We start from the raw sequence: 25,385 nt of genomic DNA, 5'->3' as shown, positions 1-25,385 counted from the left end.
TAGAGCATGCATCCAGAAGTCTGGTTAAGACTGTGGATGCAGAAGGAACTGTGGTAGAAAGGCACCTGTCTAATTCATCTTTTATCCTTTGTAGCTAGCAAGAGAGTAAATGCTAATACATGCCTAATGTATGTATTCATGTAGTGAAGAAACTGAACAAATGATGAACTGTGGTACAGCAAGTAATCAGGCGAATACCAACATTATAAGGATTTTAGATTTTTTTTTAAATAAATTCAATTCAGTTAAAATAGTGTTACTTTTCCAGAATACAGAATCAAGTTCCAAGAACGTACTTTTAATAAAATAAGGCACGATGTTTAATAAGGCAAAATTCACACAGAGGGTTAATATAGCATCACATTTTGTGTGTCCTGTGGGGAAAATGGAGGTACAGAATTGAAGTAGCTTAAATATTTTTTTAGAGCATTTACCATCACAAAGTAACTTATAAATTTGATGCACTTAACTATATCTTGTCCTGAAAAGAAAATTTAATTGTTGAATCATGTTGCTGAATTACATTATGTTTTAAATATCTATATATCTATATGCTTATATAGATATCCCTAATTCATAAGATTTCAAATACATAAAACTAAGAGATCAGACAATGAAAAATAATTTGACTAAAGTAAAAGTACATATATTTTCAATATCCTCTGTTGACAAAGTCCCAAACTTTTCATAAAATGTTAAAATACTGGTAGCTTACAATATTCAATAATATTTTTGTTTCTCATGAATACAAGTGGGCTCAGAAATGCAACAAACACCAGTTGCAGGCACACAGGTCTCTCCATGATTGTACTGTACTGTTATTGTTGAAGTTAATATTCCTTCTCAATAACATATATTACATCACATTAATGACCACATAAATGCCGACTATTTAATAAAAGGATTCTCTTAAAACATCAGTTGTAAACAGAAGAATTAACCAGTTTAGTAATATTTTTGTAGTACCAGCAATACCACTTTCAGTCTCATCTCGGTTTCTTCTAACCACAAATTAGAATAAAAGTTTTTATCCAATTTATTCACAGCCAAAGAAAGTAAGTTCTGGTGAATGCACCTAATCCAACCATGGCTTCCTGGTACAATGGTATATAACTGTCATTAAACTAATAAATTTTAATATTTACTAGATTGAATACTATACCTTAGGATAAATTGAGACTGACAAATCTCAGATAAGTCTAGTAGCACCCAAATCAGTATTACCCTGTGAGTGTTCAATGTTTGTTGTTAGTGAACTATTATTTTCTATGTCAATTCTTAGCAAATATGAACCAAGGAACATAGAAAAAAATGGAGATATTTACATGAAAATTGTTAAAACATAGCCCCTTGCAACCCAGTGTTACAAAGAAACCACTCACAAAATATCCTAGGCCTCACAGTAATATATTTGCATAATGCTAGTAATACAAGGTTGGTTAGGAACTGCTGTCATCCTTTCGTGGTACCAGATAAATTTTCTTTATAAAATAATATAAAAAAGAATATACCTTTTCACTGATTTGATTTCAAGGGACTCTGATCCTTATGGCTTGACTTTCTCCATAGTATGCATAATTGAGATTCCCTCTCCAGAAGCCCTAGACTCAGACATTAAGCCCTGTTTTAGAGGAAGGAATCCCTCAGAGGTCACTTGCAGTCTTTCTCCCTCAAGTCAAATGCAAAGGCTCATTATTACCATCTCACAACTTACTAAATGACACAGTTCCCCAAACTTTTCTACAGTGGAGGATTTAAGGCACACACTTTCTTAGCACAAATGAAGACACTGCTGTCTTTAAAAAGGTCATGACTATAATGAAAATACAAAAGTGGATGCTATTAAATTCATCAAATTAATGTTATAAGAATATAGTACTTAATACAGAAACAGTGAGTCAAGTACTTTTCTATACAGAGGGATCAGAACTATGTATCACAGATCATGTTGCCTAAAAACATGCACATCACCCTTTATTACTAACACCCAACAAAACTTAAAAGCTATTTTGGACTAAATGAGGAGTAATATTTATACTAACTATAATAAAATCTCTACTTTGGATAAGAAGGGGGTTAAGTAAAAATTAGGTATTTCTAAATAAATGCAGCTTAACTAATTATATATACATTTTAAAACTGTTATTTTCCCTACAAAGGGTCTTTTTAGAACAACTTTTTAAGGTATAATACTGCTAAAATGCTTTAAAAGATCAAACTTTATTTGCACTAATTATTTGCTTAGTATTTTTTTTTTCTAGATAGTGACACAGTAAACATTAACCAGGGCCGTACCACAAAGTCTAGGTTAATGAAGTATTACCTTCTCCCTTTGGAAGGAGCAAGGTTGGCTGTAAGACAGTCCTTTTTTTTTTCTTTTTTTTTTTAAAGATTTTATTTATTCGAGAGAGAGGAGAGAGAGAGATGAAGGCAGAGACATAGGCAGAGGGAGAAGCAGGCTCCACGCAGAAAACCTGATGTGGGACTTGATCCCAGGACTCCAGGATCACACCCTGAGCCGAAGGCAGATGCTTAACCGCTGAGCCACCCAGGCGTTCCAAGACAGTCCTATTTACTTGCTGGCCCATCATTAAGGAAGGATGTGGACAATCTCTCAATAGCAGAAACCAAAAAAATTTAGTGATAGAGGCTTTCAGATGGTAGTTAATAGGCCATGTGATTTTAAAACAATTCACTATTACTTTAAAGAACTTTCTTGGTTCAAGGAAATCCCTGGGAGTCTGGTGACTGAGAGAGAATCTCCCTGCCCTTTGGTACTTTTAAAAGATTTCTTTCATTTAATACTCCAGCAATCAGCCTTTTCCTTCTTCTCTTTTGCCTAAATTGATATTTACAGTGTTTGGTAGAAGTGGTCTGCAGCATTACACAGCACTAGGGTGGACTGCCTTTAACTTTTATTTACATCAATATAAAAATTTCTCGAATTTGAGGTACAGTTTACAATGCATCTTTACTTTTAAATTTGGTAACTTAAAGTTCTAAACAGTAAGAATTTCAGAATAAGAGACTTCTGTGGCACACATTTAGAAGTAAAATATGAACAGTAATTCTCAGATCTACCTCTGGTATTCAAATGCAAGGAATTCTAAGAACCTTACTAGCTTATCCTTGAGGGTCAGCCAATCTCTGGCACTATGGAAGCAAAATACTGTATTAGCTAATCTTCCTATTTCCTAAAATCCTAGGACTATGCAAACTGAGTTGGTGACACTGAGAATTGTATTCTAGGAATAAAGATTACTAAGAATGTTCAATGTACCCATTTCCATTTCAAATATTAACACTGAAGAATTCCATTCTAAACACATTAATGCTGTGGTTAAATAGTTTTATCCACAGAAGTTCTGGTCACTAAAATTATCCAACTGGAGCAATATCAAAAACTTATTTCATTATGATAATTAGTGCAGATCTGTAAGTCTCAAAAAATAATTAAAGTTTATTAATTAGTTTAACACAAACATGTGACTTAGCAACTAAAGAGACTGTGTATCATTTCAAATACACAGTCAGCTATATGGTTCAGGAGTTGACTATCTGGTTTCTAAATTATCAAGTCCCTTATATTTCATCCTCTGGCTAATTTCTATAATCACCAGTTATAAAAAAGAGAAGGTAGAAAAGAGAAACAGGGAAAATCTTAGAAATTATTAGCAGCTCTTATAAAAGGTTAGGTCAAAGATTAAAAAAAAAAAAGAACTAAATTGAAATGCAGATTTCAGTAAAAGTTACTAAAGACAATTGCACACTGATCTTAGACTTTCAAATGTACATGTACAACAAACATTTTGTCGTACATTATGGCATACATCTGCATATATAGCAAAGGCTAGAAATTATTTCTGGTTGGATCTATTTACATCTATAAAAGATCAATCAGTAAACCTTTCTGGAAAACTGGAATTGTACTTACATACCTACCCATTTATTTTACAAAGACTAACTCTTGGAAGGCTACCCAAGCTGTTACTTAGGTCAAGCTGGTAATGGATTAGGAAGTAAACTGAGGCATTTAAGTCAGAAGAATTTGGTCCTATCACTTTGGATATTTTACTATGAATACATTATTTTCTATGAAAATATTTTATGTATTGGTATTAACTAAATCAGTTACAAAACATCTTGGGCTTGTCACTTAGGCACTGCCTAAGTCATCTTTACTTTTCATAATTTTGTAGTATGAGCCATAGCTTGCCGTGGCTCAAGTGGAGAAGTAAACAAAGCCTTTACATTATTTCCATTTTATGATATAATCACCCATGTACTACTTGGCTAGGTAGCAGAAACATAATAGATTACTTCTATAGACCTAGAAAATTTCTGAATCAAAAGGAAAAAAATATTATTACATCATAACAAAGTGAAGGGATTCACTCTATAGCAGCGTTTCACAACTGCAGTCATGAAACTCTCATGTTTCATGAATAACACATAATAAACTTTGAACTATCCTACAGTATATTTTCTTCTAAAACAAAAAAATATGACAAAAACCTAACATATGTACATATTATTATTATACAACAATCTGCTTTTAAGAAATAGTGTGCCCCAGTTGTGAATGCCAGGAAGTCAGAAGGGAGATCCTCTGATGTTTTAATGTGTTTTTGACCGGCGTATTACTGTATAGGTAACATTTACCAATAAAACATCATTTTATTATTGGATATCTAATAACTCCTACTATGTGTTGTTTATTTTATAATATCAACTTCTAATTGTACTATTATTCAATACTTATTACAAATCAAACTAGTTAATAAAAATTTGGTCATTTCTAATAGCAATTAATTTGTGAAATATTTTTCTGCTACACTTTAGGGATATAGTTAAATTTCTTATGTTATCAATACATTACTTTCAAAAAGTATTACATGATTAATCTAGTTTTGGAAATTATCCTCTTTCACACAATTTAAAGACTGCTTTAAAGTCTTTACACAAATGACTGCTGCCCACAATTTTACTTGGCTTGCTGTAACGGTTTTCTAGTTTTTCTTTAAAATGTAGAGAAAGTTACAGTTCAGAAAACACAGGCAAAGGAGTCAGGTATGACTTAAAAATTTTAAACTCATTTTCTTACTCCTTTAATGCAAGATACAAAGAAGCTTTCCAAGCATACATCTCTTTTGTTAGAAGAAATCTGACAGATTCTTAAATCAAAAGCTATCACTCTGTCTTATGATGAAAAGTTTAATCAAGACACTACTTCCCATTAGTGTAAAAGTTATTTCCTTACAAGGGATTACTTCGTATTTAAACAAAAAACACAAGTTAAGGTGGCCATGAGCTCTGATGTTAGATATACAGCTGTTTATCTAGTTCTGTTAAAGCATATTTTTTTTATTTTTTTTTTATTTATTTATGATAGTTACACAGAGAGAGAGAGAGAGAGAGGCAGAGACACAGGCAGAGGGAGAAGCAGGCTCCATGCACCGGGAGCCTGACATGGGATTCGATCCCGGGTCTCCAGGATCGCGCCCTGGGCCAAAGGCAGGCGCTAAACCACTGCGCCACCCAGGGATCCCTGTTAAAGCATATTTTAAAGTGTCCTGCATAGTATGTCAGGTTATATAGGCTGCTCTGGCATCATTCCTTGAATAAATTTCTAAAACCTTGCTTGGATTAAGGCACTCTAAAAGTCATTGCTGGATTACAGAAGGGCAACAACAATCATAGAGAACAAAAGAGCACTACTGAAGAGTTTTAAAATCCCACATAAAAATTATATCCCTCACTTTACCAGTTAGGTCAGAAAGGGTTAGATCCTATGTAATATCTGTGAGCTTATCTGAATAGCTCTAATCTAGACATGTGGGCAATATAAGAAGGGAAGGTTAATCCTGTTATAGTCTTCAGTCTAAACGCAAGGACAACTCTGATAATAATTACAGCTCTAATCATTTCTTTCTTCATCTCCACTGTCACAAGTTACACCACTCATGGTTTATTGTAGCACTGCTCTACAGAATGCTCCATTATGCTGTGTGATTCATGCAAAACTTGAGTGAAAACTGCAAACAATCAGCTAAACTTGAAACCACTATTCAGAGTGAATTATATTCAAAGAATCCAAACATGGAACTGGACTCATTCCTGTTGAATGCGAAGATGAAATACAAAATCGTTTCCATCATCTCTAGCTCTCTCATGGAGATTCAAGATGAAGATATGGTTTCTAGTAAACTTTGAAGTCCATCTTTTTTTCTAATCACCTTTGCTCAGTTCTTTTAATTGTTTCATACCACCCTGCATTCTTTTCAACCAAGAAGAACTTTCTGCATTCTGTGTGCAGCAACACTAGCTTCGTCCTCTGAGTCAGATTCGCTCTGCGATGTGGAGCTGTGAGAGGCGGAACTGCAAGGGGAAGAGCATTCTGGAGAACATAAGTAGTGCATCAGTGGGAGGCGGTACTTCCCACAGAAGTCCACAAACTTAATTTGTCTGACACAGCAGTCAAAGTAGACTCCTGGAGAAAAGAAGGAATTAAGTACAAAATAATTATTACAAAGCAAAGAGCCATTTCTTTTTCAACTCTTTCTCCAGCATTCTAAAGAAAAGTCATATACAGTCTTCTTTTTTGTGAATTATAAGCAGAAGCAGTAGTTACTTCTATAGCTGTTTATAGAAATACCAAAGGTCTTAGGGATGGCAATCTGGCTACAAAGAGAAGGCCAGATAAGATTTATCTTAAAGGGAGCTGGCATTAAAAGGATACTGTTTACTTAGCTTGTTTTCTCTGGATGGCTTGGTGGACAGTGGCTGATTATAGGATACCTAAACATGTTCTTCTTCCATACCCAAGCCACTCCTGGATACTACCCTACAGTCAAGAAATTAGGGAAAAAAAAAAAAAAAACCCACAAGGGGTGCCTGGGTGGCTCAGTTGGTTAAGCGTCTGCCTTTGGCTCAGGTCATGACCCCAGGGGAGTCTGCTTATCCCTCTCCTTTTGCACCTCCGCCCGGCTAGTGCTCTCATGCTCTCTCTCTCAAATAAATAAATAAAATATTTTTAAAAACCCCACAAAACTCCTTTAATAATGATCTTACAAGATTAGTTGTCATACACAAAATTTGCAGAAAGGAGATGAGTTCTAGTACTCCTATGTATTGGGAAGGCAAGATTCAAAGAAACAAAATACCATCTTATATTTCCACAGGTTCTAAACCTACAGGTTTCAAAGTTGTTTTACTAATGATCTCACTTGATTCTCACACAATTATACACTGTTAGGTAGACTGAAACAGTATTTACCTTTTTTGATTTCTAATTTACTGCTCCTGAGCTGAGGCCCTTCGGCTAAGTAAAAATACAGCTGGAGCTGAGAGGAAAGCAGAGGTCATTGTGGCTCAGGGTTCAGTATAACCGGAGCATCTACAAGTCTGGGTCCTATCACCTTTCTGCAGAGCAATCTCAACTTTCTATACGCTAAGATTCCTCTGGCACCAACTACTCTGTATTACATAAGGGTCTAAACTAAAAAGATATGCTTCAAGCAAAGGAGAAACATGATTTCTATTTATCTTTTTCCTAATACTTCCCTCATTAACTTTCTAATTTTCTGATCCTGTAGTCAGTATAATCCATAGTTTTAAAAGGGGATTTCATGGTATGTTATTTTGAACAATTTAGGAAAGTATATATATGCAATAAACTGATCAATCAATATTGATGGTAAATCCCCCCTAATGTGTTAACATTCTAAAAAAAGATGGCGTAATAAAGTATTATAGAGTTACCATGAGAAAAAAACGATACAATACTGTCTTGTCATTTCTAGGATCTCAGACTCTACAAAGGCAAAAAAAAATCTCTGAATATAAATGTGCTTTTGTTGGGGCACCTGTGTGGCTTAGTTGGTTAAGACTGACTCTGATGATGGCTCAGATCATGATCTCATGGTCGTGAGATCCAGCTCCCCCTGCCCTCACCCTCTGTGTTCGGGGTGGGGCAGGGAGTCTGCTTAAAGATTCTCTCCCTCTGCACCTCCCCCAACCCCAACACAACTCAAGAATGTGTGTCCTCTCGATCTAAAATCAATAAATAAATCTTTAAAAAAAGTTTAGTTTTATTTAACTTAGTGTTTAATAGCTAATGAGTCTGAGGTGGAAAACATTACTGGTTTAATTTTTGTATAATCTTGCTTTTTAAACTAAAAATTTTTATTTTTAAAAAATATTTTATTTATTTATTCATGAGAGACACATAGAGAGACAAAGAGACACAGGCAGAGGGAGAAGCAGGTTCCCCTGCAGGGAGCCTGATGCGGAACTCGATCCTAGGACCCCAGGATCACGACCTGAGTCGAAGGCAGATGCTCAACCATTGAGCCATCCAGGTGTCCCTAAACTAATAATTTTTAAAGTATACTTATCTCTAAGATAAATGACGTATTAGTACACTAAAAAAAGTCATTAAGAAAAGCATTTTAAAAAGAAAAGATAATTCTTGTAGAGGTCCATTTTTAGAAAAGAATAGATTCAAAGAGGAGATCAGACATAGATTATTAAGCCATAAGGTATGGTATGAATGCTGTCTCCCATCTATGTTAAAGTCAGCTTGGGAAAGGAGAGTCACAGTGAAGAGCTTAAGCACTTCTAATCTGACACAGCACAGCACCTTCTATTTCTAAGAGTGAGTAGCCAGAAATGGCCCAGAGTATCATCTTTTTTAAACCAAGTGTCTTTTCTATTTTTTAACATTCTTTGAGAAATTTAAATCATTTTCTCTTTTAACCTTCAATTTCAAGGCACGATGGGACTTTCAGGGAAAATCTTATCTGGTTCTGATCATCATTATGCAGAATTTCCCCCGCAACTACATTTCTGCTATTACAGTAAAAACCTTTCTGTACCCCTATTAGGTTGGATTTTTAAAAAGTAGTCATTTATGAGAGAGATAAAATAAAACGACCTGCTATCAATCACCAGCTCCCACCCACACATCCTGGCACTTCAGGCCTTCATAACTGGGCCTCAATGTATCCTTTATTCCTCTCATATACTTCCCTCACTGTACATTTGAGCCACATTATTTAACTCCTCTGATACTGTACCCCATCTAGTATTGTGTCTAATTTTGCTCTCTCCAACTGAAAAGTTTCCTATCCTAAATCTTACTTACCATATCAAAATCCAACTCAGACTTCAAGAAATCAGCTCATTTTTCCAGATCTAATCAAATGTACTCTCTCCCTCCTTTGATTTCCAAGAGTACTCTGAATTCTTACTTTACTCTGCCCTACAGTCTACCCTTTCTTTAATCCTAGAGATGCTCTAAACTCAATAAATTTTGAATCATGGATTTACAAGAATATAAAAGTCTAGAGTACACTCCAAAATTGATACATTCAGCCTATTCTCCTATATCCTGAATCATACTCTATAAAGGTACCTGATACTTAGAACAAACAGTGGGTCTAGGAGAATGTCCTACAAATAAATATGAAAGGTGGCCAAACATTTTGGAAACTCTTTTTAAACTGTTAGGACTATTTATGCTTCCTTTGTGTTCCCTCTAATTTTACCACCTTATTCTACTATCTTATGACAGTTCCAAGACATGAGGAGACTTTCTGGTTATTTTCCTTCTGTATGAATTGTAAAGTACTAAAACAAAACAAAACAAAACAAAAAAAAACGGAGGAGAAAGGAAGAGAGAAGAGGGAGAAATATCTTACTTTTCTGATAAAAGGATGAAAGGATAAGGGAAACAGAGACTAAAAAAGCCATCTCTGAAAGATGACTAATTAGATGACTAATTAAAAATTTAGATCATCAATATAAAAAATAGCTAAATGAGGGCAGCCCTGGTGGCTCAGCGGTTTAGCATGGCCTTTGACCCAGGGTGTGATCCTGGAGACCCAGGATCGAGTCCCATGTCGGGCTCCCTGCATGAAGCCTGCTTCTCACTCTGCCTGGGTCTTTGCTTCTCTCTGTGTGTCTCTAATAAATAAATAAAAAGTCTTTAAAAAAATAGCTAAACGAATAGGAAACATATACAATGAATTAACTTACCTCCACACTTTGGGTTTGGGCAATTGCTGGCTAAACTCAAGTATCTAAGAAGATTCCCAGGAAGATCGTAGGGAGTGTAGGAAATATTTCGAATTTTAATGGTCCGTGCAGCTAATTCCAGGAGAGTTGGAGGGTCATAGGTTAAATCTCTAACAAAACGAACAACCAATGGATTTCCTCGCAAACTCAATTCTTCCAAATGAACAAGGTTGAGAATCTCTCGAGGCAGGTATGTCAGCAAGTTATTGTGAAGACTGAGAGAACGAAGCGAATGCAATCTACAATGAATGCAGTACAAAAATCAATGGCAGCGAGCAAGCTAACTACCAAGAAAGTTAAGTGAAGAACTTGATTTCCCTTGAGGATGAGCAATTAAGGTCAACAGAAGTAAAATAAAAAGGAGCTGAAACTAGACCAAGTGCAGACTTGTAAATATCATGAACTGACATTTGCCCATAGAATCCTAGAGAGTCTAGAATAATTATTAGTATTCTGATGTGCTAAGCTGATATGAATGCTAGATTTAAAGGTTTTTTTTTTAGCATGCTTTATCATTCAGATACCTATAAGAAGAAAGATTTAAAATTCAACAGAAATCAAGATCCTTCACATTATTTCATCAGGATAGGAATGTTTCATATTAAAAATAAAATTAGTAAAATACCATAAAACCTGGGAAAATCTATACCAAATTACTCTATTTTTGATTAGAGAAAACAGGCTAAACAAATATGTTGAGAAGTAAACCAGGGCATTTAAAAGTAATGTTAAAAATAAGCAATTCAACTCACAGCAAACCTTAGAACTGTAATTCTCATGGATCATTTACCTTGAGAATGCCTAATTCTCTTCTACATATAAAACACATGGAATGAATGCAAGGCAAAAATTCCTAAGCAAGGATCTCTGTGTATACTTAGACTGCCTGAAACTACTCACTGTGAAAGCTGAGGAGGCACACTTTGGATTTTGTTGTCACATAATACCAAGTAACTTAGAGAAGGCAGATTTGCTAATTCTGGTGGAATTTCTTTGATGAAGTTTCCTCCGAGATATAAACACTCTAAACTGTAAAAATAAATGAACAAAAACAAAAATGTAAACAAACAAAAGTCAGACAAGACATCCCAAGGTCTTTATTACAACAAACAGATTTCATTTATTCATTCAGCAAATATTTTACTTCGAATCTGCTATATGCTATATAGGCACTAGAGAAATATGCAATCTTCAGAGAGCTTATATTACGGGTAAGCAGGTAAGACCAACATTGTTAGACAACATTATAACTAAACACAAAACAAGGCCAAAAGTAAGTATACTATGATTAAAATATTAAAATAAGCAGAGCAATCCATAAATGATAGAGTTAAGTAGAGAAGTAAGAAAAGGACACAGTACTTGAGACTGGGAAGGCTTTGCAAAAGTGTTGTTACTTCAGCGGGACCATGAATTTATGAGCTCATGCAGATGGGAGGAAACAAGACACTTCAGAGGTTGGAGGGGACGGCTTTTATGGGACAATGGACAGATCTTTTAACACAGAAGAGTAGAGTTCCTGTTGAAGAACCCAGAGAAAAGGCTGAAGGAAAGCCAGATTATATGAAGCCTGAATTCTGTGCTGATAGGCATGGCTTTGATGTACTATGAGGCAATGGGACAACCACTAACTAACCTTTTTCTGAAAAGAGTGGAAAAACATGGCTGAACTCAACATTTCTTCTTTGTTCTTACTGTAGCAAATGCATTCTTCAAGAGCCAGCTAAATAAATTATGTAAAATTGACCACTATCATGAAACTAAAGCTTCAGATAGTTACCTTACTTTCCACCAAATTAACAACATTTTAGACATAGCATACATTGCACCAAGATGTACTGTTACTTTTTGTGGTGATGACTGTAGAAAGGCTCTCTCCAAGATGTTTTTGCAGGGAGTGGCAGAATCAGTTCTTACAACATATGTAATTTTTAAATATATATAAGTATTGCTAAAACATATACATACAGAAAAGAAAGAAAAAAAGAAAATGTATACATACAGATCTTTTCCATTACTATATTACTTTTGTCTTCCTGCTAAATCCGCTAACTCAACAGACGCTAGGATTCTTTTAAGACACCTTTGAATGTGGCAGAAAATAGCCTACTAAACTAATACCAAAACTCCCAGGGTAAGGATTACCTGGGATACTTTTAAAGCTATGAATTCCAGGCCCCATCCAGATTCACCACATCAGAGCTCTAGGGGAAGATTTTAGGATGTAAGGTTAAAAAAATAGGATAATGTTAAAAGGTAAAGCCACATTACTCTCTGCAGAGCTACAGCTAATTACAAATCCACAATTAGCAAATTAAGAGTACTTCTTACCATATAACCCTGCCAACACTATCATTTGCTTAATTTATTATTTTTATTACTTTTACTATTTGTGTGAAAAATGGTACCATTCTGTTCTTTTAATCTGCAGTTCTCTAGTTATTAGTGAATTAATTAGAAAAAACAAGTGTTTTTGTCCACTTGTATATCTTTAGAGAATTGCCTCTTTCTATTCTTTATCCATTTTTCTCACAGGTTACATGGTTTTGTCTTATTAATTTGTTGGGAGCTTTGTTGTTAAATATATGTTCTGCATAATCTTGCTTCTCTGCGGCCTAGGGAATGGTCTAGTTTTTGTTCACATTTTGCATGTGTAAAATGAATGTGGAGCTACTAGGATGAAACTTATTAACTGTGCAATTCAAAATTTGTATAGCATTACTTATTATTTTGTCTTGCTCTTGTGGTTAGTCTTCCACCAGAACCAGAGTTTTCCTTCCTCCTTTCATAATTACCAAGTTTTGCTCTTTCCCCTGAAAATACAGAAGCAGATAAATCCTTGAACTGTTCCTTGATTCACATGAAGCATTTCTCTTTTTCCCTTTTAATTTATTTTCCCTTAAAACCTATTTCTTTTAACTATCAATCTTGCCTCCTGGTTTTATTTTTGTTCGTATTTATTTCATTTAATCCACCATTCATCAGTATATGTACTTAGGCCGGTATTCTTGTTACACCCTAGTTCCTTCTCCTTCAAAATGAAATAATATTAAATATTAAAGTGCCTCATTAACAAATATGAACTAGGCACCTACCATGTGCCAGGCACCAATCCAGGGACACACTATAAATAAGACCAAGTTCTTGACCTTACAATCTAGTGAGACAGACAATAAATCAGTGAATGTGTATGTATTATATCAGATAGCTTTAAAAGTTACCTCTATAAAAGGGGTGGTAATCAGATGGTGATGGAAGTGAAATTGTAGACAGGGTGGTCAGAAAAAGTTCTCTTAGATGACATGTGAACAGAGATATGAATGAAATGAATGAGTAGAAAATGCTTGGTGTGTTGTCAGCTGTAGGTACATCAGAATGGTAGAGGTGAGGGAGATGTGATCAGAGATGTAGCAGGGGAAGGCCAGATCACAGAGGGCCTTAATTAGAATTTTTTTTAAGCCAATTGACTTTCTTTTTTTAAAAAAATATTTATTTATTCATGAGAGACACAGAGAGAGAGAGAGAGACAGAGACACAGGCAGAGGGAGTGGGAGAAGCAGGCTCCACGCAGGGAGCCTGGTGTGGGACTTTATCTCGGGTCTCCAGGATCAGGCCCTGGGCTGAAAGCGGTGCTAAACTGCTGAGCCACCCGGGCTGCCCTTTAATTAGAATTTTGAATTTTACCCTAAGTAGGAAGGATTTCGAACAAAGTTGTGTAACTTGACTTATACTTTAGAAAGATCACTGTTGCTGCTGTATGTAAAGTAGCTTGGTAAGTGGTGGGAAGAGGAGTAAGGTAAGAGGAGTGGAAGTAGGATGACCAGACTGGAGCCTAATGCAGTAGGGCAGATGTGAAATGGTAGAGGTTTGCTTGGTACATATCTTTTTTTTTATCCCATTGCTTTTAACTTATTGGGGTATTTCTATTTTAAGTGTAACTTTTTTTAAAAAATATTTTATTTATTTGAGAAAGAATGAGAGATCACAGAAGGAAAGGAAGAAGCAGGGATCCCTGGGTGGCGCAGCAGTTTGGCGCCTGCCTTTGGTCCAGGGCGCGATCCTGGAGACCCGGGATCGAATCCCACGTTGGGCTCCTGGTGCATGGAGCCTCCTTCTCCCTCTGCCTATGTCTTTGCCTCTCTCTCTCTCTCTCTCTCTCTCTCTCTGTGTGACTATCATAAAAAAAAATTAAAAAAAGGAAAGGAAGAAGCAGACTCCTTGCTGAGCAGACAGCCAGATGCAGGGCTTGATCCCAGGACCCCAGGATCAGGACCTGAGTCAAAGGCAGGTGCTTAACCAACTGAGCCACCCACACACCCTTAAGTATAACTCTTATAAGCAGTATGCAACTTGATTTTGATAAGTTTAGACTTGTGTTTTCTATTACCATGGTATATCTCAATGTCTTTTTTCTCTTCTCTTCTTCTGTTTCATTCAAGTTTCCTTTCTTCTCATTCCCCCTCTACTATTTTGAACTGTAGGTGCTATTTTTACCTTGCTAGTAGTTACCCCAATTTCCTTTGCTCTCCCTCACTCCTAAACACACATCCATGCCTTCTGTCCTTCTCTCTGTATCATTTAGAATTAGTTTTATCTTGATCTGAAAATAAATTTAAATTTATTTATGATTAATAATTATTCAGATTTATCAATATGTTTTACTAATTTCTTTGTTCACCATTGTTTTTGGAACTTGTTATTTCTTTTTCTTTATAATTCTGAATTTTATTAAAATGAGTTCTCATACCCAAAAATAGGTTGTTTTTAAGCTGTGGGCTACAAGCCTGGGCTAGTAAAGAGCTTGCTATTTCTTTTAAAGTCCATTTTTCTTGGAGTATATATTTAACAAGTTCTTTCAGCAAGGACCCACGGTTGTTAACCTTTGAGTCCTTTGTCTCCAATGTTTTTATCTCTTTCCTTCACAGCTGAGTAACAGTTTGGCTGAGCATAAAACTCTAGGTTGATGTTACTTTTCCTCAGCACTAGGAACTGTTCCATTATCCAGTACTGTTCCATTAATTTACAGCCAATATTACTTCTGTTCCTTTGTCGGTAATTTTTTTTTTATATTAGGAGCTGTTAGGGTCTTTTTTTCTCTATTGTCCTAAAGTTTTATTATGATGCTTCAGTTTAGCTATCAGTTTAGAGTAATCTTTCTTTAATTATGGGAAATTCTCAGCTACTATTACATCAAACACAGCTTTTCCTACATTTTTTCTATTCTCTTTCTAGAATTCTTACTAAGCAGCAGTTTGAATTTTAGGATCAATTTTACATGAAACATTTCTTTCATATTTTCCATTTCTTTATCTTTCTATGCTGCATTCCAGAAGAATGCCCCAGTAAGATCTTTTAGCTTATGATTCATTTATCAGCTAACTTCAGTCTACTAGTCAACACACTGAGTTCATAATTACATTTTTTATTTCTAGGAATTCTAACTGGGGTTTTCATAAACTGTAAATTTTTAAACTTATTTTTGTTTCATTGATGAAGTTCCTGCCTTTACCTCTCTGAAGTTAGAAAACACACCTACTTTAAAGTCCTTTCCAGAGTTCCTTATTATATAAATTTTTTCAGGTACAATTTTTCATTTGTTGAATTTCTATTTGTATTTCATAATCTCAGACATCCCTGTTATGTAGTGACTTAGAAAGCTAACCTGAATCTGAAGTTTTGTCATTTTAAAAATATACTGATACTTTTTTCCTGACTATGCAAATCTTTCCAAGGTTGCATTTCACTCTCTTGAACTATAATGCTTAGTAAAAGTAAGCAGACAACTTTAATTCTGATGTTATATTTTTCTCTTTCAAAGATTACCTAGTAGCAAAAATCAACTGTTTGGATAGGAGAGTGAATTCTCTCTCCTGCACAGAAGTGTCTAAGCACTGGTTTAAATTGGGGGGGGGGGGGGGAGGAGATTCCTGGGCAGGAATTTTTGATCCTACCAAATATGGTTAATGCTTGGTTACTCAGAAATCTTTCTTTTTCAATGAGGGAAGCTACTAGAATAGAACAGAACAAAACAGAATAGAATAGAATTGAACATTTGGAATCCAAATCACAGAAATTATCCTGGAAAAGGAACTATTTTAATGAGAAGGCTATCTGGGGGAAAATTTAACAATCCTGGGAGTCCTTTTATAAAGATTTAAAAAGTTAAAAAACAATTTGCAACATAGTCTAATGATGGAGAAAAGAAAATAAGGTGAAGGGAAGCAAATGCAAATATTGTCCTTTCTACTTAAGGCCAAGAACTAAGAGAAATTAGTGTCTCATTCATTGTCAGCTCTGATGCAATGTCTCCTTCTATCAATGCTTTGGAGTATATACAGACAGAAGGGATGCCAAACCTTAGTAGTAACTGTGACTTTATCAGAGTTATGTGATGTCCTAAAATATAACAAAGTCTGCTATTTCAAAATCATATAAATTCTCTGAGGGTATCATTAATCATAGTACACAACCAGCGTATTAAATTTACACTTTCAGGCTTATTTCTCACTTCAAAACTCAATTTCCAAAGTTCTAGGGACTTAAAGCCTTTCAATGATTTGGGGGAATTAAATTTCTAAAACATACTCTACTTTTTCCAAACATGCTTTTGAAAGGAGAAAACAAACTACTATTGAATTTGAAGCAAAACTGTAGTGTTTAAAAGTTCCTGTGATGTGTATTTGTCAACACTGCACTTCTGTTCATCTGGCTTAGAACAATTCTATTTTTTAGTGTTTGATGAATATTGAAAAAACCCATTCATAGAATTTATAGAATTCTTCTTTTCCTTTCTGTTTAGCATTAACAGACCAACCTTAAATTTGCTTCTTGGAAAGTATCCCTAGGGATTTAAGTAGGTGTGACTTTTCTGTAGCAAGGGCCAATGACCCACTGAAAAAAATAGAGGCCCTTAGTGCCAATAACTTTAAAGACAGATATAAGTAGAAAATGTTTTGCTCCTCCACCCAATAAAAATGACATTAAGAATAACAAAATATAAATTAGTCCTACATTACGGTTGGTTAAAGGGAGATGGAATTAGTTAGACAGCTCTGTACAAAAAGGCAGGAAACAGGAAGAGATATACAGAAAGACAAGAACCATACATTTGTGGATAAAGGAAGTACTTTTCTTGAGGTAGCGTCCCCAGATCAAATCATTTTCCTTTTTTTTTTTAAAGGAAATAATTAGTTCTTAGCTCTTATGTTGTTTTTTTTTTAATTTTTTTATTTATTTATGATAGTCACAGAGAGAGAAAGAGAGAGAGGCAGAGACACAGGCAGAGGGAGAAGCAGGCTCCATGCACTGGGAGCCCGACATGGGATTTGATCCCGGGTCTCCAGGATCATGCCCTGGGCCAAAGGCAGGCGCCAAACCGCTGCGCCACCCAGGGATCCCAGATCAAATCATTTTCAAATACTATCTCTCACCAAAAGCTTTTAAAGAACATGAACCACATGAATCTCATTGCCACTATCTGGCTTCAAGCAAGTGACTGATACTAAATCTCAGTGTCCTCATCTGTTAAAAAAAGGGGGAGGAGGTGAAATCAGGCCACTGCCCAGGTTGTTTATACTTCTAAGACTGTATTTTTATATGACCCTTTTAGCTTACATTCAACTAGAATTTAAATTTGGAGCATGGCCTAAACCTGTACTGATTCTTACTAGTAAAGAAAAATGGAGCATAAAACCGAAAAATGAAAACGCTGACAAAAAAGATCCCACGTACAATTGGAGCCAAAGGTACAATGACCAAAAAGCATAGTTTATTAGCCTAGAAAATCAGGTCAACCAGGTAACAGCTTTGACTAATCCTCCTGATCACATATGCAACAGAAGTCAGAAGGATTAGGTTCTAGCCCTATTCTATCACAGTGGAAAATTCTTGGGTTTGAAGTCAGAGACCCCAGAGGTCAAATCCAGTTCCACCACTCAATGGCTTTAGTATCTTATAACTTAACCTCTCATTTCTCTCATCTCACAGAAACACTGTGAGAATTAAAAAGCTGTATACAGAGCCTCTACTATAGGGCCTACAGTATTTTAAGTATTCAATAAATACGATTTTGCCTACCTTTCCCCCCATGTGATGGAAATAACTGTTCTAGGTCCTTCTCAGTATATTAAGACTCAAATGAGAAAGCTGGAATTATGTAACTTTAAAATTAGAACCAAGGACTGGACTGTCAATTTTCTGTTTTTGTTTTTTTTTTTTTAAGATTTTATTTATTTATTAGAGAGACACAGAGAGAGAAAGGCAGAGACACAGACAGAGGGAGAAGCAGGCTCCATGCAGGGAGCCTGATGTGGGACTCGATCCCGGGTCTCCAGGATCATGCCCTGGGCTGAAGACGGTACTAAACCGCTGAGCCACCGGGGCTGCCCTCAATTTTATGTCTAAATCTCTTTCCAACTTTTCTATTTCTTAATATCTCTCCTACCACCACCCAGATATAAGCGACCGTCATCTTTCATTCTAGAATTACCTCCTTCTAATGAGCCCTCAAAATCTCTTCTCATCTCTTCACCCTCTCCCCACTCCATTGCTGTGCAACAAGACAGATGTGCTTAAAACTCTCCCGTGTGTACCTAGAATGAAATCCACACTTTACCATGGCCTTCAAGATCTGCCATGGCCTGGGACTGCTCCACGTTTTTATGTGCCAACTTTCCCTCTTGGCCACTTTCTCACTATGCTCTAGTACAATGTCCTCCTTTCAAAATGTTGGCCTTCGGTCCCTCTTGCCTTCCGGCTTTTATATGCCCTGTTCCTTTTACCTAGACTGATTCCACCCCACCTTCTCCTTGTTAATTCTTATTCTTCCTTCAAAATTCTCAATTCTCCATTCAAATGTTATTTGCTCAAGGACCAAACTAAGTCAGGCCCCTCTGTTATTTCAAGGCATTCCATTTGTCTTCAAAGAACTTATAAAAACTGTAATTAAATAATGAGGTTTTGGGGCGGCCCGGGTGGCTCAGTGGTTTAGCACCGCCTTTGGCCCAGGGCCTGATCCTGGAGACCCGGGATCGAGTCCCACGTCGGGCTTCCTGCATGGAGCCTGCTTCTCCCTCGGCCTGTGTCTCTGCCTCTCTCTCATGAATAAATAAAATCTTAAAAAAAAATACTACTGAGGTTTTATAACTAGTTATTTAATGTCTAGCATGTTAGTTCCATGAGAACTGGACCATATCACTGCTGTATCCCCAGTACCTAGGACAGTGACTGACACATGGTAAGTACTTCATAAATATTTGCTGATGAGTCAACGAAGGGACATCTTGTCCAAATGCCTCATTTTGCAAGATTAGGTCGCTGTGGTCAGGATATGTTAAGCGACTCGCCTAAGGCTGGGACACCAAGAGTTCTTATTCTCAGGCCGCCATTCTTTTCACTAGATTTACCTCTTTCTAGCTCAGAAAACTCAATAAAGGATGATGTGAAAACTGCAGATGACAAATATTTTTTCCCCCACTTTGGACAATACATTTGCTCTGTTTCTCACATCCCTGCGGAGCACTTTTTAAAGCACTTTTAGGAGAGTCTGGCTATCCTGCTTCTCTGCTTCCCCCTTCCATTTAATTCAACATATATTTACCGAAAAATCCCGTGGGTGAGGCAGACCTCTGAACAAGAAATTATAATCAATAAGGTAAATGCAACGGCAGGATGGATGAGGTACACAGGGAAGCAAGAGTTCCGGCAGGAACTGTCCGGGAGCCGGTAAAGGAAGGAAACAGGCAACCCTGGAGATGGCTTCTGGAGGATGAACAGGAGTTTGCCAGGGGCAGGCAGCCTTCCAGGCAAAGGGGACGGACTGCATCCATTCACCACGTATTTCCTAAGTGCCCATAAGGTGCCGGTAAACTGCAGGGCTCTCCGCATTTCACAAACCGTCGTTGCTACTAGTGCTACAGAGAGAGGGCAGAGTGGAAAGCCAGGGTCTGGTCAGACTACCTTGTTTGTCAGACACGGACAACCATCGAAGGCGTCAGGGCAAGGACGTGACCACCTCAGATTCACGTTTGAGTCCCTCCTTCTCCCTTCCCGGGACCCAAGAAGACAAAAAAAAAAAAAAAAAAAATTCCCAAACCCTCCTCGCAAATCTGCTTAGGGCACAACCGCAAAGGCTGCCAGTCTCGCGGGCTTCCCGGGCCTTCCCTTACAGCTCGCCGCGGTGGCCGGGCAGCGCTCCCGGCCAGAGTCACGGAGCGAGCCTGCGAGACCATCGGTTACGTGACCAAGGAACCGCGCCCAGAGCGGGCCTAGCGCTCCGGGGCTCCGAGGCCCCGGGACACCGCCCCCGGCTTCCCTACCCTGGGGCGGGGGGGCAGGGCCCCGCTCACCTCCGCAAGTTCTCGATCTCGGCCGGGATGCTCTGCAGCTGGTTGCCCCCCAGGCTGAGGGTCTGCAGCGCGCGCAGCTGCAGCAACGACGCGGGCACCTCCTGGAAGCAGTTGCCGCTGAGGTTGAGCACCTGGAGGCTGCGGCAGAGCGGCGACCGGGCCAGGCCCTTGGGCAGCGCGCCGGGCCCGCCGAGCCGGTTGTTCTTGGCCAGCAGCGTGCGCAGGCCGCTGAGCGCGAGCAGCTCCGGCCCGAGCGCGGTCAACGCGTTGCCGCTCACGTCCAGCAGCTGGAGGTGCGGGAAGCCGCTGCCCAGCGCCCGCGGCAGCGACGCCAGACGGCTGTGAGGCAGCAGCAGCCGCAGCAGCGCCTCGCGGGCCCCGCGCCGCTCCTCGCCCCGCGCCTCCAGCTCCGACTCCAGCGTCTCCGGGGACAACGTGAGGCGGGACAAGTTCAGTTCGGCCTCCCCCGCTCCGGCCTCCTCCATTCCCGCCGCCGCGGGCCGCGCGGCCCCCCCGGAACCGGAGGGCGCGGCGCGCGGTCCACAGGCCGGGAGCTGCCCGGCGCCCCGGAACCTGAACAGGAGGCCGCGTCGGAAGTGGCGCGGGCGGGCGCTTACTCCCGCGCGGCCCCGGCGAATCACGCGACGCTGGGCCGCGGGGTGCGCGCGCGCGCGCGCGCGCGCGCTCGGGGGCCGGGCTGCGTCTCACGAGGCGCGCGGCGCGGGCGGCGGCCGAAGGGCGCTCTGAACCCGGGAGGGTTTGAACGGCCGCGACTTCTAGGCCGCGGGGTGCGTGGAACCGCCTGGGTCGACAGCCCCGGGATGTTTGCTTCCCGGCGCCGAGGGTCTGCGTCGTGGCGCACCGCCCTCTCGGATCCCGCTGTGGGAGTGGGGACCCCGGAAGTCGGGTGAGGCGGCTGCCTCACGGCTCGTCCCGGAGGCTGAAGGCGCGGGCGGGGTGCACCGAGCCGGCCCCAAGGTGCGCGCACAGCCGGACTGGAAACCGCAAGCCCCGGATCCGGCCTCGGGTTCTGCTGTCGGATTGGCCTTGTGTCCCTGGACGAGGAGTTTGCAGTTTGTCCATCCGTGGAGCGGGGCTAGGGCTTGCCGCGTTCGCCCTGCAGGGTTGAGTTATTTTTGAACATGAGGCAACAAGTAAGGTAGATGTCAAGTAAGGGCGTTTCTACATTTTCTTATTTATATATTTTTTTAAAGATTCTATTTAATTTATTTATTCATAGAGACACACACAGAGGGAGAGAGAGGCAGAGACACAGAGAGAGGGAGAAGCAGGCTCCATGCAGGAAGCCCGACGTGGGACTATTTTTTTATTATTTATTTATTGTTTCTACATTTTATTTTTTATTTTTATTTTATTTTTTTAAGATTTTATTTATTTATTCATAGAGACAGAGAGAGAGAGAGGCAGAGACACAGGCAGAGGGAGAAGCAGGCTCCCTGCAGGGAGCCCAACGTGGGACTATTTTTTTATTATTTATTTATTTATTTATTTTTGTTTCTACATTTTATTTTTTATTTTATTTTTATTTTATTTTTTTTAAGATTTTATTTATTTATTCATAGAGACACACACAGAGAGAGGCAGAGACACAGGCAGAGGGAGAAGCAGGCTCCATGCAGGGAGCCCGATGGGGGACTTTATTTATTTATTTATTTATTTATTTATTTATTTATTTATTTATTTATTTATTTATTTCGTTTCTACATTTTAGCTGTAGAAGCATATCTGTGGTTTTTTGGTTCCAGTCGCAGTGGCGAGAAATGAATTCGGGAACCATTGGAAGAGGTTCGTTGACCTGAGAGAGCTGAAATGGACTGATCGCTTTAAAAACTAAGCAGCGAGATTTATTTTTTTTTTAAGATTTTATTTGTTTATTCATTCATGAGAGACACTGAGAGGCAGAGGGAGAAGCAGGCTCCATGCAGGGAGCCCGACGTGGGACTGGATCCTGGGTCTTCAGGTCACGCCCTGGGCTGAAGGCTGCGCTAATCCGCAGAGCCATCCAGGCTGCCCTAAGCAGCAAGATTTTACCGCAGGTTGCAACTACGATTAACTGACTCGCTTTAATTTAGTACTTCTAATTCGCATAGTTACCCCAAGATCAGTCTTTTTCTTTTTCTTTTCTTTTTTTTATGATTTTATTTGTTTATCCGTGAGAAACACACACACACACACAGAGGCAGAGACACAGGCAGAGGGAGAAGCAGGCTCCATGCAGGGAGACCCACGTGGGACTCTATCTGGGGTCCCCAGGGTCACACCCTGAGCTGAAGGCAGACGTTTTAACCGTTGAGCCCCCCAGGCGTCCCCCAAACTCAGTCTTTTGTGAAATTACTTTTTATGATTTTGGAAAGTCATGAGTTGAAATGAAAAAAAAAAACATTTAGCAAATTTTTACAGACCTTATGCATGTTAGATGTTCAAAGATCACATATAATCAATGACATTAAGTTGCTTGCCTCCTAAAAGGAAGAATAAAGTAACTTTTTTCTTGCCACTCATTTGTGTGAGAAACTTTCTCCCTCTTACCTGCTGCCAAACTGTAATTTCTACTTGGAGAAAGCGGGAGGATATACTTTGTCAGTGTAAACCAGAAATAGAAAGTTTTTAAAGACCTAATGTCCCTGCTTTTGAAACCTGTTTCAAAAGGGTCCTTTTAAACATTAGACTTTGTTTTGGCTTAAGATCACATACTGGCAGGAGCCCTCATGTGTGAAAATTTGCAAATGGTTAATACAGTTTCATGCTTTCAAAATGTTACGTGCCTGTCATAAAAATTAAGTGACAGGAATTTAATATGAGAAGAACATGATTTAAATGTGATTCAGAAATAGTTAAGATTACTAATCAGTGAAACGAAGGGGGGAAAGATGGAAGTAGGCTCAAGTAATAGAGAATGAAGCTGCCTGATAGGAAGTTTTGAAGAAATGTTCAGATTAATGTGAGGATCCCCTTATTGCTCATTATAATCCCTACCTCAGTGACTACGGATGCATCTCTCTTCCTTGTGCCTGATAAGTCTAAATTCAGCAGCATCCCCACACACAATAGTAGGGCCTTAAAACTATGCAGGCAGCCTGGAGAGTTCTGAAAAACCGTGGGAGGTGAAGGAGCATTGGTGGCTTCTTGTTCTTCACGGTGATGCACTCTGTCTAAAGGAGCCGCCAGAGAGACAGTGCGGACACTGGAGAATGTGAAGGGAAGAGGAGACAGTGTAATGTGTTACCTAGGGAGAGGAATAGGGATTTCAGGGAATTGTGAGAGTATATGGCATATTTGTCCAGTTATTGAAACTTAACCATCAAGCTTCTCTTGGGTCAAACTGACTATGAAATATAGTAAGGGTAAGTCTCCTAATTAGGATGTTATTAAAAAAAAAAAGACGGAGATCAAATGAAGGATGATTCCTCATTCAGCCACCTTTATGTTTCCTGAAAGCAGGCACCCCTCTCTGAGACATAAATAGTTGAGTAAATGAAACAAATGCATGAGTAGATTCTGGCATACCTGTTTAAGATGGCCCTATTAGCTAATTGACTGCAGAAAAACCAGGAAATAAGCTGAGTGGATATCCTTTCATAAACCCTACTGGCTGAGAGGCAACAGACTGATGTAGTTAAAGCATGGGCTTTGGCTCTTACGAGATCTAGAATTCAGATCCTACATCTGGAAATCAGATTGCTCTTATTCTTGATTTTGCTATTTAATCTCTTAAAGCTTTGATTAATCATCTGATTATGAAGAATATTGTCTGTTTCATAGAATCATTATAAGGCTAAAGCTGAAGTGCTTACCATAGTGCCTAATTCAAAGTACACACTCCATGAATAGTGGCAATTATTATTTTTATTAGCAATAATAGTAGTTATTTTTACAACTGTTACTCTCTCACACTTGTTTTATCATGATCAGGGTAAAGAGAAAGTTGAAAACATTCTTTGCTAACGATGGCATAATTTTCCTGCACAGACTGGTTCTGCCTGGGTCATGCCTTGTTTTAGGGATTGCAGTTTGAGAGGTTGTTCTGAACTCTCCTTGCCCCTGAGTTTTGACTTGCCAAATTTATGCTTATTGTCCTGTTCCCTAGTTATATCAAGACATCGGGCCTCCTACACTGGATTTCTACCTTCATTCCAGCTTCCTTTAGATTCCAGTAGGTGTTCTGAGGCACTGCTTTCATTATTTCAATATATCTCTCTCCTCCCCTGTCTCCATGTTTCCTCACTAGTTATCAGATGAAGGTGAGTTCCTTAGCCTGGCTTGCATGGTTTTGAGTTCTTTCCACTACTGAATCCCTCTCAATTTGGCTTGTCCAGTTTGGCCTGGATGGTTAAAAGTTCTGCCATCTTCTGGAGCAACTGGATGGCTCAGTTGGTTGGGTTGTTTGCCTTTGGTTCAGGTCATGATCCCGGGGTCCTGAGATGGTGCCCTGTGCTGGGCTCCTTGCTCAGTGGGGAGCCTGCTCTTGCCTCTCCCTCTGCCTGCCACTCTCCCTACTTGTGCTTGTGCTCCCTCTCAAATAAATAAATAAAATCTTTAAATAAATAAAGTTCTGCCATCTTTCTACCAACTGTAGTCCAAATCTCAAAAAGCCAGTTACTCTCTGTTTAAAGCAACACTGAAGGCAGAGGGAGCTGTAGTCTTCAAATCCATCATGAGAAGGCAGTGGCCTCTTATTTACAGGGGCCCAGAGTGAGTCTGCAGCCAGTTTTGTCAATTAGGGTCTACAGTGTGGTTGTCATTAGCAGTGTCTTTCCCTGCCTTCGTGTATTCTTGCTGTAGAATTGATACGAGTAAGAGGCTTTCCTGAGTATCTTTTCCCAAACCAGTCTTCTTTATTGAAATTTTTGAAGATTCAAACAATGACATTTTTGGATCTGGAAGTCTTTGACTATATATTTGTCAGAGCTGTAAAAGCATCCTGCTGATTACTCCCATTGA

At 38.9% G+C, this 25,385-nt stretch overlaps 1 protein-coding gene and 1 long non-coding RNA gene across 2 annotated transcripts; one reads left to right on the top strand and one right to left on the bottom strand.

Annotated features, from left to right (window-relative positions):
• Positions 1-203: 203 nt before the first annotated feature.
• Positions 204-21,044, bottom strand: LRRC58 (leucine rich repeat containing 58). Its single transcript, XM_055316117.1, has 4 exons — positions 20,424-21,044; positions 10,978-11,106; positions 10,039-10,316; positions 204-6,490 (listed from the first exon to the last, which is right to left on the bottom strand). Exons 1-4 carry the CDS (start codon positions 20,906-20,908, stop codon positions 6,282-6,284), a joined length of 1,101 nt encoding a protein of 366 aa, XP_055172092.1. The 5' UTR covers positions 20,909-21,044; the 3' UTR covers positions 204-6,281.
• Positions 21,045-21,132: 88 nt separating this feature from the next.
• LOC129503609 (uncharacterized) lies at positions 21,133-25,019 on the top strand. Its single transcript, XR_008663215.1, has 2 exons — positions 21,133-21,582; positions 22,156-25,019. It is a non-coding gene; the product is annotated as an uncharacterized LOC129503609 (long non-coding RNA).
• Positions 25,020-25,385: the final 366 nt, after the last annotated feature.

Source organism: Nyctereutes procyonoides, unplaced genomic scaffold (genome assembly GCF_905146905.1).
Source record: "Nyctereutes procyonoides isolate TBG_1078 unplaced genomic scaffold, NYPRO_anot_genome, whole genome shotgun sequence".
NCBI lineage: Eukaryota > Metazoa > Chordata > Mammalia > Carnivora > Canidae > Nyctereutes > Nyctereutes procyonoides.
Note: the sequence above shows the minus strand (reverse complement) of the source record. Positions and strands in the feature narration are given on the sequence as shown.

Excerpts from the sequence above, each read along its gene's own strand:
- LRRC58 (XM_055316117.1), bottom strand. The coding sequence starts at position 20,908 with ATGGAGGAGGCCGGAGCGGGGGAGGCCGAACTGAACTTGTCCCGCCTC. Across the intron at positions 11,107-20,423 it reads GAGATCGAGAACTTGCGGAG|TTTAGAGTGTTTATATCTCG; the intron begins GTGAGCGGGGCC and ends TTATTTTTACAG. Across the intron at positions 6,491-10,038 it reads CCCAAACCCAAAGTGTGGAG|GAGTCTACTTTGACTGCTGT; the intron begins GTAAGTTAATTC and ends TCTTTTCTCCAG.